The 16,491-nt window shown below is 45.3% G+C and overlaps 1 protein-coding gene across 9 annotated transcripts in view; it reads left to right on the forward strand.

The window, feature by feature from the left end:
* Positions 1–482: 482 nt before the first annotated feature.
* Positions 483–16,491, forward strand: part of ppef1 (protein phosphatase, EF-hand calcium binding domain 1) — a 77,665-nt gene continuing 61,656 nt past the window's right edge. For 6 of the 9 annotated variants that reach the window (XM_059650489.1, XM_059650491.1, XM_048540114.2 and 3 more), the window contains exons 1-2: positions 483–901; positions 15,080–15,265. Coding sequence is in view for 6 of the 9 variants with exons in the window: in XM_048540114.2 (XP_048396071.2) it covers positions 15,211–15,265 (55 nt within the window). In the remaining 3 variants the exon portion in view is untranslated. Of the gene's footprint in view, positions 902–2,446; positions 2,470–10,697; positions 10,793–15,079; positions 15,266–16,491 lie in introns of those variants that run through there. The other 3 variants (XM_059650486.1, XM_059650485.1, XM_059650490.1) reach the window with 3 other exon arrangements.

A 16,491-nucleotide genomic window follows, 5' to 3' on the forward strand; every position in this document is an offset into this window, starting at 1 on the left:
TGCACTGCCACAATGATGCCACCCGAAGGTTGCAGGAACAGCAACTCATATTCCGCCTGGGAACCCTGCAGCCATATGGTATCAATGTGGACTTCACCAGTTTCAAAATCTCCCCTTCCCCTACTGCATCTCTAAACCAGCCCAGTTCATCCCCTCCCCCCACTGCACCACACAACCAGCCCAGCTCTTCCCCCCCACCCACTGCATCCCAAAACCAGTCCAACCTGTCTCTGCCTCCCTAACCGGTTCTTCCTCTCACCCATCCCTTCCTCCCACCCCAAGCCGCACCCCCAGCTACCTACTAACCTCATCCCACCTCCTTGACCTGTCCGTCTTCCCTGGACTGACCTATCCCCTCCCTACCTCCCCACCTACACTCTCTCCACCTATCTTCTTTACTCTCCATCTTCGGTCCGCCTCCCCCTCTCTCCCTATTTATTCCAGTTCCCTCCCCCCATCCCCCTCTCTGATGAAGGGTCTAGGCCCGAAACGTCAGCTTTTGTGCTCCTGAGATGCTGCTTGGCCTGCTGTGTTCATCCAGCCTCACATTTTATTATCTTGGAATCTCCAGCATCTGCAGTTCCCATTATCTCTGTTACTGCTGCTCCCAGCTGCTTATGTAAAGTGTGTGTGTGTGTGTGTAAAGCTGACTATGATCAGCATAGCCTGCACACAGCACTGCTGACGGACAGCAATTGGTTAACTGTTGTACAGTGCCTGAGAGACCACCATCACCGAAATTTGCTGCAGCTTTACTATTATTTTGTTATTTTTGGCCAGCTGAGCAGCTGTGGCACTTGGGTGTGTCTGTTGAAATCGAAGTTTTTAAGGAGCAGACCGTTTGCAGCAGGCTTGATGACATTCACAGTTCCCCAATCTGGCTCTGCACACCAGCAGTCAGGTAATGAACAGCGCAGGGTATTTTCAGGGGCCTGAGGGTGAGCTGAGGAGGATATTATTTAGCCGGAGAGTGTTTAGAAGAGATGTTGCCGGTGTGGAAGGTTTGGATTTATCAAGAAAGGCTGGGACATTTTCTCACTGGAGCGTGGGAGGCCGAGAGGGGGGACCTTATTGGAGGTTTATAAAATCATGAAGGCTATAGAGCGGGTTAATGGTAGCTTTCTTTTCTCTAGAATAGGGCCTTTTCAAGACTAGGGGACCCATTTTTAAGGAGAGAGGTTTAAAAAAGACATCAGGGTTAAATTTTATACACAGAGGGTGGTTTGCATGTGGAATGAGCTTCCAGAGGAAGTGGTGGATATGGGTACAATTGCAGTGTTTAAAATACATTTTTAGATAAGGAAATAACTAGGAAAGGTTTGAAGGGATGTCAGCCAGGAGCAGGCAGGTGGGATTAGGGTCCACATGGGCTGGTTAGACCGAAGGGTCTGTTCTGTGTTGTATGATAGATGTGCTCTGTGACAGACTAGTCTAGTCTCCGGACCCCCGGATGTGTTTGTTCAGTTTTCTGTGACACGTTGAGGTCCTGGTGGGCAATAAAAGAGATTGGGCAATTAATTTCGTGTCCGGCCAAGTGGTGAGAATTAATTTTTCAAAAAAGGGATTTGAACTTTAATTTCACTTTTAAAATGTGGAGGAGAGATCTGACAAATGGGCAGCTCTTGCAAAAGGCTAGCCCGGGCACGAAGGGGCTGAATGGCTTCCTTTATGCTGAATGGTTAAAAAACACTCAGTATTCACGTCCTGTGGCAGCGGTGAATAAGAAGCTGGCCTGAGGAGGGGTTAAGGAGGTTTTTGAAGGTGTGTCGCGGGGTTAAGAATTTCGGGATGAGGTTGGGTGTTGGAGGCTGTAAGACTGATATTAAAAGGATTGACCGAATGTCAAACACAGCAGTAAGATCACCCTGGAGGGCACTGCGCCAACGGTGTGGCAAATCCTTAAATCGGGAACGTGTTTTCTCAAATTCGCAGGGATTCAGGCCCGGAAAGGTGTAGGGGATGGGTAAGTGGGACGTACTGAGTACGGCTGGCAGAGGGTCACAGGAGTGAGAGTGACTGCAGTGATTGGGGGGGGGGGGGGTAAGTGTGATGGGGGCGAGTTTGTTTAGTATTTGGAGGCATGTTCGAAGCTGGGAATTTGGACATAGGCACCGCCGACGAGGAGTTACAGAGGGTTCAAAGCTCAGTTCACACGGACAGTTTGGGTAAGGGGCAATGGGCTCTGAAAGAATTAATGTTGAAATGACGTTAATTTCCACCCAATCCGATGATGTTGCACAGTGTGGAGATCTGTACACACTAACATGTAGACAAACATGCTGTCTCTGTCCTGACTGTCTTTATAATTATGGCTAACTAATCAATGTAATGAGTACTTGTTATCATTGCAATAACCCACATTTATTGTTGTTAAGACAAGTGCCTCCTCTCTCCACGATTCAGTAGTGATCATGCTCTCCTATTGGTATTTCAACAGGTCCGTACACTCAGCATGGGCAGGAAGGGCTGGTGAGACACTGCTGGAGTGGTTATGTTACTAAACTAATAAACTAAAATAAAATAACACAGAAGATTAGTCACCCGAAATGTTAACTCTGCTGTCTGTCCACAGGTGCTGAGTTTCTCCAGCAATTTTTTCTGCCTTTGTAAAATAAACTGCAAATCCTGACCTACTGCTGTGGAGGTTTCTGATCCCACTAAGACTCAGTTTAATAAAGGGAAGCGGTGACATCCACTGCCACATTGAGACTGCTGCAGACTGCAGGGATGGGACTGCAGCATGTTAAAGAATCATGGAATCCCTACAGTGTGAAAGCAGGCCATCCTGTCCATTCAGTCCCCACCAACCCTCCTAAGAGCATCCCACCCAGACCCAGATTCCACTAAGACTCAATTTAATGAAGGGAACAGTGGAAGTGGTGGCATCCACACTGAGACTGCACACTCCTGGGACTGAGCTGCAGCATGATATTTTAATCTTGGTGATAAAGTTCCATTTTATTTTTATAAGTTTCTGCTAACCATTTCAGTTTGTTTCTGGGCTGTTTACCCCATTTAAAGTTTTGCGTTGAGAGAGTAGCACAATGGGAGTGTCCCAACCTCTGAGCCAGGAGGCCTGTGCTCAAGCCACGCTTGCTGTAGAGAAGTTATTGACTGAATTAACTATAAAGGAGGGTTGGAGCCTCTACCCTGCCACAAACTGCCCACGGTTGGTACCACACCATATAACAGCAGTGACCATCATGACAATAGGCTGCTCAAGAGCAGGATAATCCTTGGTTTACTTCCAGGCTGTTCCATTTGGGGCTGGATTGAATGTTTCGGGGTTAACTGCTCAACTAAGAAACCAATCATCTCGCATTCCTGTCTCCAGTAATTCCAGTTGGAAACCATTTGTGAGCAGACATACTAGCTGCAGGCATTTTAGAGTTAACTGTGATATCCTTGCTTTGTTGGACAGTCAGATGCTGGAAGATGTAATTTGTTGGCTTCAGTGTTCAGTAACAGAGGTGTGACTGTGAAACTCCAGAATTAGGGATCACAGGCTAAGGACACTGGGTGGGCCCCTTAGGACTGAGATGAGGAGAAATTTATTCACCCAGAGTTGTAGAGTCATACAGCAAGGAAACAGACCCTTTGTTCCAACCAGTCCACACTGACCAGAGATCCCAAACTAAACTAGTCCCACTTGGCCCATATCCCTCCAAACATTTCCTATTCATATACTTATCCAAATCTTTTAAAATGTTGTAACTATGCCTGCATCCACGACTTCCTCTGGAAGTTCATTCCACACACAAACTACTCTCTGTGTACAAATGTTGCCCCTTATGACATTTTAAAATCTTTCTCCTCTCACCTTAAAACTTTCCCCCTAGTCTTGAAATCTCCCACCATAGGGAAAAGGCATCTGCCATTCCCCTTATCTATACCCTTCATGATTTTATAAACCTCTATATTACATGGCTGCTAGGCTCCAGTGATAAAAGTCCCAATCTATCCAGCCTTTCCTTAGAACTCAAACCCTCCATTCTCGGCACATCCTGGCAAATCTTTTCTGAACTCTCACCAGCTTAACAATATCCTTCCTAGTACAGGGAGACCAGAACTGGACACAGTGCTCCAGAAGGGGCCTCACCAATGTCCTATACAACCTCAACATGACGTCCCCACTCCTATACTTAAAGATCTGAGCAATGAAGGCAAACATGCTAAATGCCTTCTTAACCACCCTGTCAACATGTGACGCAAACTTCAATGAATTATGCACCTGATGACCCTGTGGAAGTCTCTGCCACAGAAAGTTGATGAGACCAAAACATTGGAAGTTTTCAAGGAGTTAGATATAGCTCTTAGTGCTAAAGGGATCAAAGAATATGGGTTGAAAGTGGTAACGGGGAGTGAGTTGGATGATCAGCCTGAATGGCCTACTCCTGCTGCTATTTTCTGTGTTTCCATGTAACATGAGCTTCAGGTTCACGCTCCTCACATAGAGTGAGGTCTTCAACAGGCAACATTTTTAAAGGCCTTTGAAACTCAGAAGTTCTCGTGGTAAAACTATGCACATCAATTTTCTCAGGGATGCTGTAAGAATCAAACATCAGACATGCTTCACTCACATTGCAATGATATAGAACTTACTAGTTACTTCCATCACATCTGACTTATAGGATAGTCTCTTGTGCATACTTCAGGCTAGACTTGAGAGTAAGTTCACACAGTTACCTGTTATGTGATTCAGTACAATACTGGAAACTGATAACATCCTCTAACAAGTAGCTCTTTATACCCTGATGGGTTGACACTTGTAGGAATGAACTGCGACTTTTTTTAAAATTCACTCACAAGACGTAGGTGTCTCTGTGAGGATGTTTGTGGATATGGTGCCAATCAATCTGGGCTGGTTTGTCTGAAATGGTGTCAAACTTTTTGAGGGCAGTTGCTTGCTGCAGTATTCCTAGCCCTAGGATCTGCTCTTGCAGCCACTGTGTTTATGTGGTGAATCCTTGAGTTTCTGGTTAATGGTAACCCCTACGAAGTTGATACTCAGGGATTTGGCATGAACATCCTGGGGATCACCATTGATGAGAAACTTCACTGGAGAAGTGGTGAGTAACTCACCCCTGACTCCCCAAAGCTTGCCCACCATCTATAAGGCACAAGTCAGGAGTGTGATGGAATACTCCCCAATTGCCTGGATGGGTGCAGCTCTACCAACATTCAAGATGGGTGTAGTCTACCAACATTCAAGATGGGTGTACATCCAACAACCTTCAAGATGGGTGTAGTTCTAACAACATTCAAGAAGCTTGACACTGTCGAAATCAAAGCAGCCCGCTTGAGTGGCGTGACATCCACAAGCATCCACTCCCTCCACCACCGACACTCAGTAGCAGCAGTGTGTACCATCTACAAGATGCACTGCAGAGATTCACCAAAGATCCTCAGACAGCACCTTCCAAACCTACAACCACTTCCATCTAGAAGGACTAGGGCAGCAGACATACGGGAACACCATCCCCCTGCAAGTTCCCCTCTAAGCCACTTGCCGTCCTGACTTGGAAATATGTCACCATTCCTTCACTGTTGCTGGGTCAAAATCCTGGAATTCCCTCCCTAAGGGCATTCTGGGTCAACCCACAGCAAGATGACTGCAGCAGTTCCAGAAGGCCGCTCATCACCACCTTCTCAAGGGCAACTACTGACGGGGCAATAAATGCTGGGCCCAGCCAGCAATACCAACATCCCACAAATGAATAAATTAAAAAAAATTACAAATACATTTAACACAATTAAGTGTCTGAAGCTGCTCTAACAGAGTGAAATTTGACCTGAGCCACGTGAAATGAGATCGGGTCAGATGGCCAAAAGCTTAAACAAAAGGGGAGGTCTGATGAAGTGTCGTGAAGGAAGAAAGGGATAGAAATTATGACTGGAATTTCTGACGGGAAACCCAGAGCTTGAGGTGAGAGCACCCACCACTACCTGGTGAAGTGATAGAAATTAAACAACCTGAAGAGGACTGAAGCAAGTATCTCAAAGGATTGAGAAAGTGGAAGAGCTTTCAGAGGCAAGAAAGAGACAAGATGAATTGAAAAAGAGTTTGGGAGTTTTAAACTTGAGGTATTGTCTGACTGGGAGCCAGTTTTCATCAGTGAGTTGCAGGGGCTGATGAGTGAACAGGACCAGGCACAAGTTCAGATGTGGACAACAGAATTTTGGATGACCGTGAGTTTACAGAATGTGGGGGATCCACCCCAGAGGACAGCCCAGAGGGAACAAAGGTATGGATGAGGCAGCAGGGGAACTGAGACAGGGGTGGGGTACAATTCTGGAGTTGGAAGAGATGGCATTGATATACACAGTCAGACATTTGCTGCAGGGTCAAATATGGCACAAGGATTGTAAACAGTCTGTTTCAGATTACATTGTCAGGGAGGGGGTTGAAATCAATGATGGGGGAGCAGAGTTCGTGTCAGGACTGGCTTCTGCCTGCCTAGTGTTAAACTGAAGAGAATTTGTATCCACCAAGAGCTGACATATCAGGCGAACAGTTTAGAGTGAAGGGAGCAGGAGAGATGGCAGTGGGTAGGAGCTGGGTGCTTGCAAACTGACATCATGTCTTTGGCCCAACACTAAGTGATAGTGTGTAGATGCATATAAGAGGAGGGGGTCAGGGATACATCCTTGGGGGGCACTTAGAAAATGGGTGCAGCAGTAGGCCATTCGGTCCTTCAAGCCCCACCACTCAATATGATCATGGCTGATCGTGCAATCTCAGTACCCCACTCCCACTTTGTCTCCATACCCCTCAATCCCTTTAGCTGCAAAGGCCATGCCCAGCTCCCTCTTGAATATATCTAGTGAACTCGCCCCAACAGCTTCCTGTGGGAGAGAATTCCACAGATTCACAACTCTCTAGGTGACGAAATTCCTCCTCATCTCAGTCCTGAACGGCTTACCCCTTATTCTTAGACTGGTACGCTTTGTTACGGACTTCCCCAACATTGGGAACATTCGTCCCGCATCTAACCTGTCCAGTCCCATCAGGATTTTACATGTTTCTATGAGATCCCCCCTCTCATTCTAAATTCCAGCGAGTACAAGCCCAGTTGATCCAGTGTTTCTTCATAGAAACAGAAAGAGACATTTTCTCTTTGATTCCTGTTAGTGAATCTGTCCAGTACATACACTGGTGAGTTATTCCCAATGCCATGAGCTCTTGTTTTACATAGTGACTCTTGATGTAGCAAGCCAGGTTTCTGTCCAAAATCGGCCTGGACTAGTTTTAATATCAATTGGGATTGTAACAGTATCCTGAGGTTTTCAAGACTGGCTCAGTGTGGTCCGACTCAGTTCACTGTCTCCAGCTGTGGGTTCAGGGGGCACACTGTTTGATACTGTCTGCCAGTCATCGTCCCATACGCCAGGTATCACACTGGCACTGAAATTCATAGTGCGGAAGCGATCTGCCTTTTAGGTTTGATGGCAATAACCTGTTGGTGGTGAAAACCAGTCGTGTTTATTGCAAAGTAGCAATAGCAACTTGTAAGTAACACACTCTCAACATTACTAACCAGAAAATTTCCCATTTTGTATCTAAGAGCTTCAAGTGTTTTCAATTCCACTAAGAGACTCCTGTAACTCCAATTCAGATTATGTATACATTAAAATATATCCTTGAAAGATATTCCTCTCAATAGTGTTCATTCTCTTTCAACCAGGAGCCATTTGTACTACTCTGTGATAGAGACATACAGTCATACAGCATGGAAACAGACCCTTTGGTCCAACTTGTCCATGTTGACCAAGTCTCTCAAACTAAACAAGCCCCATTTGCCCCTGCTTGGCCCATATTCCTCTAAGCCTTTCCCATTCATGTAGCTATCCAAATGTCTTTTAAATGTTGTAACTGTGCCTGCATCTATTAGTTCCTCTGGCAGTTCTTTCCACAAATGAACCACCATCTGTGTGAAAAGATTGCCCCACAAGTCCCTTTAAAATCTTCCTCCTCTCACCTTAAACCTACACCCACTAGTTTTGAATTCCCCTTCATTAGGGAAAAGACAATTGTTGTTATCTGTGGTAAATGCTGCCAAACCTGACAATAACTAAATAAAAACCAAAAGAACTGCGGGTGCTTTAAATCAGGAACAAAAAAAATGCTGGAGAAGCTCAGCAGGTCTGGCAGCATCTGTGGGGGGATAAACAGAGTTAATGTTTCCGGACCCGAAACATTGACTCTTTTTTCTTTCACAGATGCTGCCAGACCTGCTGAGGTTCTCCAGCAACATTTTTTTTGTTCCTGGCAATAACTTTGCTGGATGTCACCTTCAAGGACATAGCCTGACTGGGCCAGGTTTTAATCTCTCCCAAAAAATAATGCTCACACACTCACATCACTTTCCTGAGTCTTCTGTAGCCCAGTATAAGGATGACATGGAACACCACATCTTCTAATGGGTTTAGTCTTCTGGACTCAACATTTAGCTCAACAACTTTCAACCATGAATTTTGTCCAACTCCATTTTGATATTCTCTTGCATTGGGGTTTGCATCTCATTTCACATTTTTGCTTACAGCCAGACCTGACTTTTGTGTTTCTATTAACAGTTAATATGGGCCAACACTTTTGTTTCTTATTCCCTGTGATGCCATCTTCGATCTCTGATCTCCCTTGCCCTCTAACCTTATCTGACCATCCCTTTTGCTTCACTTGTGACAATAATATGGCTTTACGAGATTATTTCTGTCCTTTTTTTGAAGGAAGGCTTTAAAACAGCAGTGCCAAGAGGTTTATTATACACTCATAACGTAAACAGGCCTAGGGGGTTTTTGTAAGTTGGAACAATAGAAGCAGCCTGAACGGGTGTGGTCAAACACTCACGGAATCTGAACTTTTAGTTTCTTAGCTCTTCTGTCACAATTATTGTTGGGCCTGTTGCAGCAGGGAATCCCTCCCTGCTATACTCTCACAGAGTTTTGTCTTGAAGTTTCTCCCTCCTGGGCTGCTGGAGTTGCATGTGAGAAAGTCCGTTTTCTGAATTTGCCTTTTGCCAAAATTGTGCGTTTGGAATGTTACTAAATTGGAACAGTTAATTGATAATTGTTACTGTATGTTTTATTCTGCTAATATTCCCAGGAAACAGCTAAGCCAATTTTTTTCTTCATTCTTTCTTTTGTTGTTTTTTAACTACAATATATGTATAAGAGTGTTTTGTTTCAAATCCGGTATTTGACCAGTTAAATTGCATCTTGAATGCAACACCTATAAATAAATGAGGAAAAGTTAGGGTCTAGGCTACTCTCTTAATAAATTTTGAGAGGGTCTGGTCCATAACATACTGCCCCTCCACATTTTCAATAGCATAAAACTTGTCAAATTTCCACCTCTCCTTTCAGGTCTGAAGAAGAATCATGTTGGACTTGAAACATTATCTCTGTTTCTGTCTCTCCATAGTTGCTGCCAGCATTTCTTCATGTTTGTTTCAGGCTCCAATTCTTCGATTAGCCTATAGGGCGAGCCTTCGGTAAACATGTTTATGGGGAATTGCAAATGCTTTACTCTTTATCTACTAATTCTGTTTGTGTGACCCAATCTTCATTATTTATTTATTGCAGTGAATCCAGAATGACTGATTAATATGCATGAAACAGATCTGTGTTAAAATGAATCACAGGCCATTTGGCAGCATGGGGCAAGGTTAAAATTATGAAAAGTTGGCCTATTTGACTAATTGGATAGATTCTGGGAGAGATAGAGACTCGGGCTTGCTTTGCTGTCTGTGTGATGACTATTTCTGATTTCTGAGGTTATATTACAGAACAGGGACTGACGTTAATGAATCAGCTTTAGCCCACAAGTTCAGGATAATTCTCTTCAGTCATGCTGGGAGAAGAGAAATGGTTCTGGATTGCCCCTACTGCTTTCTACAAAGATATCTGATTTGAAGAAAAAACAAAAACTGAAAGAACTGCGGATGCTGGAAATCAGAAACAAAAGCAGAAGTGACTGGAAAAGCTCAGCAGGTCTGGCAGTAACTGTGAAAAGAAATCAGATGTTTCGGGTCTGGTTCTGAGGAAGTGTCACCGGACCCGAAGCGTTAACTGATTTTTTTCTTCACAGATGCTGCCAGACCTGCTGAGCTTTTCCAGCAACTTCTGTTTTTGTTAAAGAAGGAAACCAAGTGGTTCTTGACCTAATACAGTGCGCTATTTCAAGCCTGCACAATAGTTTGTTCCCTAAGGTAGATTTTGTTAAGAGCAGCAGGTTAGAGCAGCTTGGGTTACAATATTTTGACCCCAAGGGGAGTTGGGAGTTGTGAACAAATGGCCAAAAACAGCTGATGGATCCCAGAACCACAGCCCAATTTAACCCACTTACTAGTTTTGAGTTCTGTTACCCTACCCCCAGTGAGATCAGTGTTCTGAATGTTACCTCATTTAACCTGAATTCACATAAACAGAATAATTGTGACATTCATCTGACTAACCGACACTAGTGAAGATTCAACTGACTACTGGCCATTGCTGTCAAGGATTAATTGACATCAACTGGTCAAGGAGATAAGGGACTGAACACCGAAAACGCTGGAGAAACTCAGCAGGTCTGGCAGTATCTGAGATAGTGGGAACTGCAGATGCTGGAGAATGTGAGATAACAAGGTGTGAAGCTGAATGAACACAGCAGGCCAAGCAGCATCTTAGGAGCAGGAAAGCTGACGTTTCTGGCCTAGACCCTCCTTCAGAAATGGCAGTATCCAAACGGAGAGAGAACCAGAGTCAATGTTTCAAGAATTGAGCTGAAGAAGAGTCATACTGGATTTTAAAGGTTAACTTTATTTCTCTCTCCACAGATTGTGTCAGACCTGCTGAGTTTCTCCAGAGTTCTCTGCATCCGTTTCAGACTTCCAATATCTGTAGTGTTTTGCCTTTATTCATAGATAATAAATTACTGCTCCTGGGAGGATCTTTCAATGTCTGCAGTGGTACATTTTACAGCTTGGGACAGCACAGTGGATAGCTGTCCCTGTCTCACAGGACCAGCACTCTGGGTTCGATTCCAGCATTGGGCTACTGTCTGTGTGGAGTCTGCTCATTCTTCCTGCATCTGTGTGGACTTCCTCCCACAGTCCAAAGATGTACAGGCCAGGTGGATTGGCAATGGGAAATGCAGGATTACAGGGACAGGGTGACATGCTCCTCGCAGGGTTGGTATGGACTTGATGGGCTAAAAGGCCTCTTTGGCACTGTACGATTCTACCTGAACAGTAGCGTATATAGATACTTTCTGAGCAGAGAGGGTAAATAGGCAGAGTCTTTTCCCTGGGGTGGGGGAGTCAAAAACTGGAGGGCATAGTTTTAAGGTTAAGGGAAAAATTTAAAAGGGGCAACATTTTCACACAGAGGGTTGTGTGTTTATGGAATGAGCCGCCAGAGGAAGAGGTGGAGGCTGATACAATTACAACATTTAAAAGGTATCTGGATGTGTACATGAATAGGAAGGGTTTCTGGCAAATGGGACTAGATTAATTTAGGATATCCGGCAGGCCTGGATGAGTCGGACAAAGAGGTCTGTTTCCATGCTGTACGTCTCTTTGATTCTATGTTGTTACACACCTCTGGGGCAGGAGGGACTTGAACCCAGACCGCCTGGCTCAGAGGTAGGACACTACCACTAGAAGACACCTAAAAGGCACTTCCAACTTGCATTCAGCCTGTCTCAGAGATACCAGCTACTCCCCACCGGCAAATTGAACCCTGATCTCTCTCACAACAGGCAGCTCTATTCTAACCACTGCATGGATGAGGAGTTGCTTGGCTCAGTGATGTGTATATTGTCTTTCGGCTAGCATGAAGTCTCAATGTCATTCTGTGGCGTTCCTGTGTATCTGCTGCCCTTGCCCTTCTAGCTGGAAGGTGCTTTTGAAGGAGCTTTGCAGTGCATCTTGTAGATAGTACACACTGCTGTAATTCGTCATCTGTAAGCCCCAGGATGCTGCTAATGGAGGATTTGGCAATGGTGACGTCAATGGTTAGATTCCTCTTGTTGGAGAAAATTGTCCATATTTCAGCCTGGTAGACCTTCTCACAGTCCAAGACTCAGCTATTCTGCAAGTTGATTGTCAGGTGAAAACTCATCTGGTTCACTAATATCCTTCAGTGAAAACTAACTGCTATCATTGCCTGGCTGGCCTATATATGACTCCAGACCCACAGTAAGGTGTTTGACTCTTAACTGCACACAGTTAGGGATGGGCAATAAATGTGGGCCTAGCCAGTGACACCCTCATCCTGTGAATGAATTTTAAAAAATTGAGGAATCTGGAGTTAAGATTAAAATCAGATCATAGCAGAGCAGGCTCAAGAGGCTGAGAGGCCTGCGTTTGTATATTTATATTCTTCAAAAAATCTCAAGCAAGTTCCTCAAACACCAACTTCTGCTGACTTCCCTTTGTGAGTCAAATTAATGGTGGAAACTGGGCTGCATGGACAAGTGGGGACCAAAAGGACCTGTTTCTATGCTGTAAGCCTCTTTGACCCTAAATCTTGTCCAAGTCATCATGTCCTGCCAGGTCACTGACATTAAACTGACTGACTTTTGTTTGTGGGACAGTGTAGGGCTTGCAGTGGTCCAATCCTTTGACACTTCCCTTGAGTCTAATTTGAGTTGACTGCAAGCCTGTGGAGACCATCCCCGTAAGCTCACTGCCATCACTTCCACATCACATCCCACCAGACCAGTGGCAGATTCCTCGTCTCTTGGAGCTCAGAGATGGGAAGTGCAGCCAACGAGGCAGGGAGTGGTGGCGTACCTGAAGCCCGCGACCTTCCCATCTCCATTGGGATTGGGCTGCCAATGAGGTGGCCCAAGGTTGGCCTTGCCAACTCTGCCACCAGGTTGAGGGGCATCGAAAGCCCTCATTCTGCCAGCGCTGGCATTAACTCGGCTGCTAGTGTTCAATCACCATGTGGTGGGCCCAACAGGTCAATTCGTGTGGGCAGCCTGTCACCTTGGGGGGGTCGGGGAGGGTGGCAGAGCCTCATTTTCTGATCAGAGGAAGCACCGACCATGCAAACAAATGAATTGGGGGCAAGAACAGACTACTCACCCCCTCAGTCCTCCAGTATGCTGGCCCTCATGGTGGGGTGCTCCTACTAACAGCCACATCCTCCGGAGTGGCACACCCGAGGACAAGAGGTGGCACCCTCTGATTGACTGGCAGATAGCACTCACTGGGAAGGGTCCAAATCCCCAGGTCATGATTCCAGAGGGATGTACACCAATGACCCCTCCTGTCTGAGGGGCTTCAGTGACCCTTCCCCTGTAAGGGATGCCACCAGTCACTCTCCAGCACCACCCCTGTACCCAGCAGCTGACAAGCCTCATAAAGATTGTACCCCACACAACGGCCTGACAGTCCTTTCAGCATCTCCCCTCGTTCAGTGCCCAGCAACCGATCAGTCAGTGGGATTTTACAGGGCTAAAAGGGGCCCCTCAGCCCAACATATCTCTCCCATCAAACATCTTTCTATTCTAACCCCAGTTTCGAGCAAGTGGCCCATGTGCTATTGTGCTTCAAATACTCATCTAAATATTTTAAAATGTCATAGAATCATAGAGCTGTAGAGAATGGAAACAGACCCGTCATTCCAATTCTTCCATGCCAAGCAGTTATCCTAATTTAGTCTAGTTCCATTTGGGCCACATCCCTCTAAACCCTTCCTATTCACGTCCCCATCCAGAAGCCTTTTAAATGTTGTAATTGTACCAGCCTCCACCCCTTCATCTGGCAGCTCATTCCCTCTGTGTGAAAAACATTACTCCTTAAGTCCCCTTTTAAACCTTACCCCTCTCACCTTAAACCCATGCCCTGTTGTTTTGAACTCCACTACTTTAGGGAAAAAACCTTGGCTATTCAACCCATCTATGTCCCTCATAATTTTATGAATTTCTATCAGGTCAGCCCTCAGCCTCTGATGCTCCAGGGAGAATTAGCCCCAATGTATTCAGCCTCTCCCTGTAGCTCAAACCCTCCAACCCCGCAACATCCTTGTAAGTCTTTTCTGAACCCTTTCTAGTTTCACAAGATCCTTCCTATAGCAGGGAGACCAGAATTGGATGCAGTGTTCCCAAAGTGGCCTAACCAATGTCTTGTGCAGCTATGACATGACCTCCAAACTCCAATACTCAATGTTCTGACCAATAATGGCAAGCATACCAAATGCCTTCCTCACTATTCTGTCCAGCTGTGACTCTACTTCCAAGAAACTATGAACCTGCACTCCTTGGTCTCTTTGTTCAGCAACACTCCCCAGGACCTTACCATTAAGTGCAATGTGTTGAGGGTTTCTGACTCCAACACCCCTTAAGGCAGTGAATTGACGATTCCCACCACCTTCTGAGCGGTAAATGTTTCTTCAATTCCTCTCTAAACCTCCTGCTCCTTACCCTAAACCTGTCCCCCCGATTATTGATTGCTCTACTAAGGGGAAAAGTTTCTCCCCATCTATCCTGTCTTTGCAGCTTAGAACTTTGTACACCTCAAACAGATCTCCGTCAGCTTTCTCTGCTCCAAGGAAAACAATCTCAGTCTGTCTAATCTCTCTTCATTGTTGAATCACACTACCCACGGAAAATCCTGGTGAATCTCCTCTGCCCCCTCTCCCAGTGCAATTACATCCTTCTATCGAGCAGGTGAGCAGAACTGCACATGGTATTCCAGCTCCTTAGATTGTTTATCATGGCTTTCGCCATGTCCTCTTGCGTGTAAACACCAATATAAAATTGTCAATTACCATCCCAGGCACGCTTTCTTCCCCCACTATGAAGTCTCCACTGGGCTGGTCCCTAACTGGCCCTAATCACACTGGTAGGTGCTTCACTGTTAAACATCAAAAGAAAACTTTTGAGCACCCTTCAGTTATTGGGTACGACAAGTGACTAAGATATGTGACAACAATATGAAACCGCCAAAGCTTTCTGAGTAATAATTAATTTGGTTGGGAGGGTGAGGCCTAGGTCAGGTTTCAGGTTCCATGATTCCCTCAGCAGTCTGACTGCTATCGCTGCCGCTTGTCCCCCGATGTCATAATTTCTCCCCCTCTTTTCCTTTAGAATGCCACTTCTGTTGGTGATTTATTCCTGATGGTCCTTGAATTGGAAAAAAAAATGCTACAGAGTGGAAGCTTCCAAGGGAAGGGCGGTTGGTGCCTGTGATACCAAGCTCAATCTCCGAGGCGATAGAGATGGGATGTAGCTCGTCAGCTGTCATGGAAAATCAGTCAAAGAGATCCGACAGAGGTACGTACAGACAGAAGCACTCTGCATGTTCGGAAACCTCCCACATTGCCAGCCTCCTTATTAATAAATGAAAGAGGTGAGCCAGTGGGACTTGACATTTACAAATACAACGCAGAGATGACAATCCCCGGAATCTAAAGACGTGCAAACACGGCTTTTGCTCAGTAAGCTTAGAATATTTCAGTAATGAATCACCAATTTTGGAAGGTGATGTTAGAAACATTGCAGATTTTCAAAATGTAGTTTTATATTCAGGAGAAATTCAAACAAATTCTTAATGGATTTTGACAGAATATCTACAAAAAGCATCTGGATGGGATCATGAATAGGATAAGGGCCAAATACTGGCAAATAGAACTAGATTAATTTAGGATATTTGGTCAGCATGGATGAATTGGATCAAAAGGTTGTTTCTGTGCTGTACATCTCTATGACTGTAAATACTGCTCACAGATTGGAATCATACCTGACACATAGGAAGATTGTCATGGTTGTTGGATGTCAGTCATGCTCAGCTCTGCAGGAGTTCCTCAGGGTAGTGTCCTAGGCCCAACCACCTCCAGCTGCTTCAGCATTGACCTTCCCTCTATCATAAGGTCAGAAGTGGGGATGTTCACACTGATGATTGCACAACGTTCAGCATCATTTGTGATTCCTTATATACTGAAACAGTCCATGTTCACATACAGCAAGACCTGGACAATATCCAGGCCTGGGCTAATATATAACAAATAACATTTACAACACACAAATGCCAGCAATGACCATCTCCATCAAGAATGAATCTAGTCATTGCACCTTGAAATTTAATGGTGTTACCATCACTGAATCCCCCATTATCAACATCCTAGGGGCTACCATTGACCACGCACTGAACGCAGAACTCACCACATAATCACAGTGGCTACAAGGTCAGAGGCTAGGAATCCTGCAGTGAGAAACTCACTTCCTGACTCCCCAAAAACCTGCCCACCATCTACAAGGCACAAGCCAGGAGTGTGATGGAATACTCCCCACTTGCCTGGATGGGTGCAGCCCCAACAACACTCAAGAAGCTTGACACCATCCAGGACAAAACAGCTCGCTTGACTAGCACCACAGCGCTCAGTGGTTAACACTGTTGCCTCACAGCGCCAGGGACTTGGGTTCAATTCCAGCCTCGAATAACTGTCTGTGTGGAGTTTGCATATTGTCCCTGTGTCTGCATGGGTTTCCTCCCAAGATCA

This window comes from Stegostoma tigrinum, chromosome 12 (assembly GCF_030684315.1).
Source record: "Stegostoma tigrinum isolate sSteTig4 chromosome 12, sSteTig4.hap1, whole genome shotgun sequence".
NCBI classification, from domain to species: Eukaryota; Metazoa; Chordata; class Chondrichthyes; order Orectolobiformes; family Stegostomatidae; genus Stegostoma; species Stegostoma tigrinum.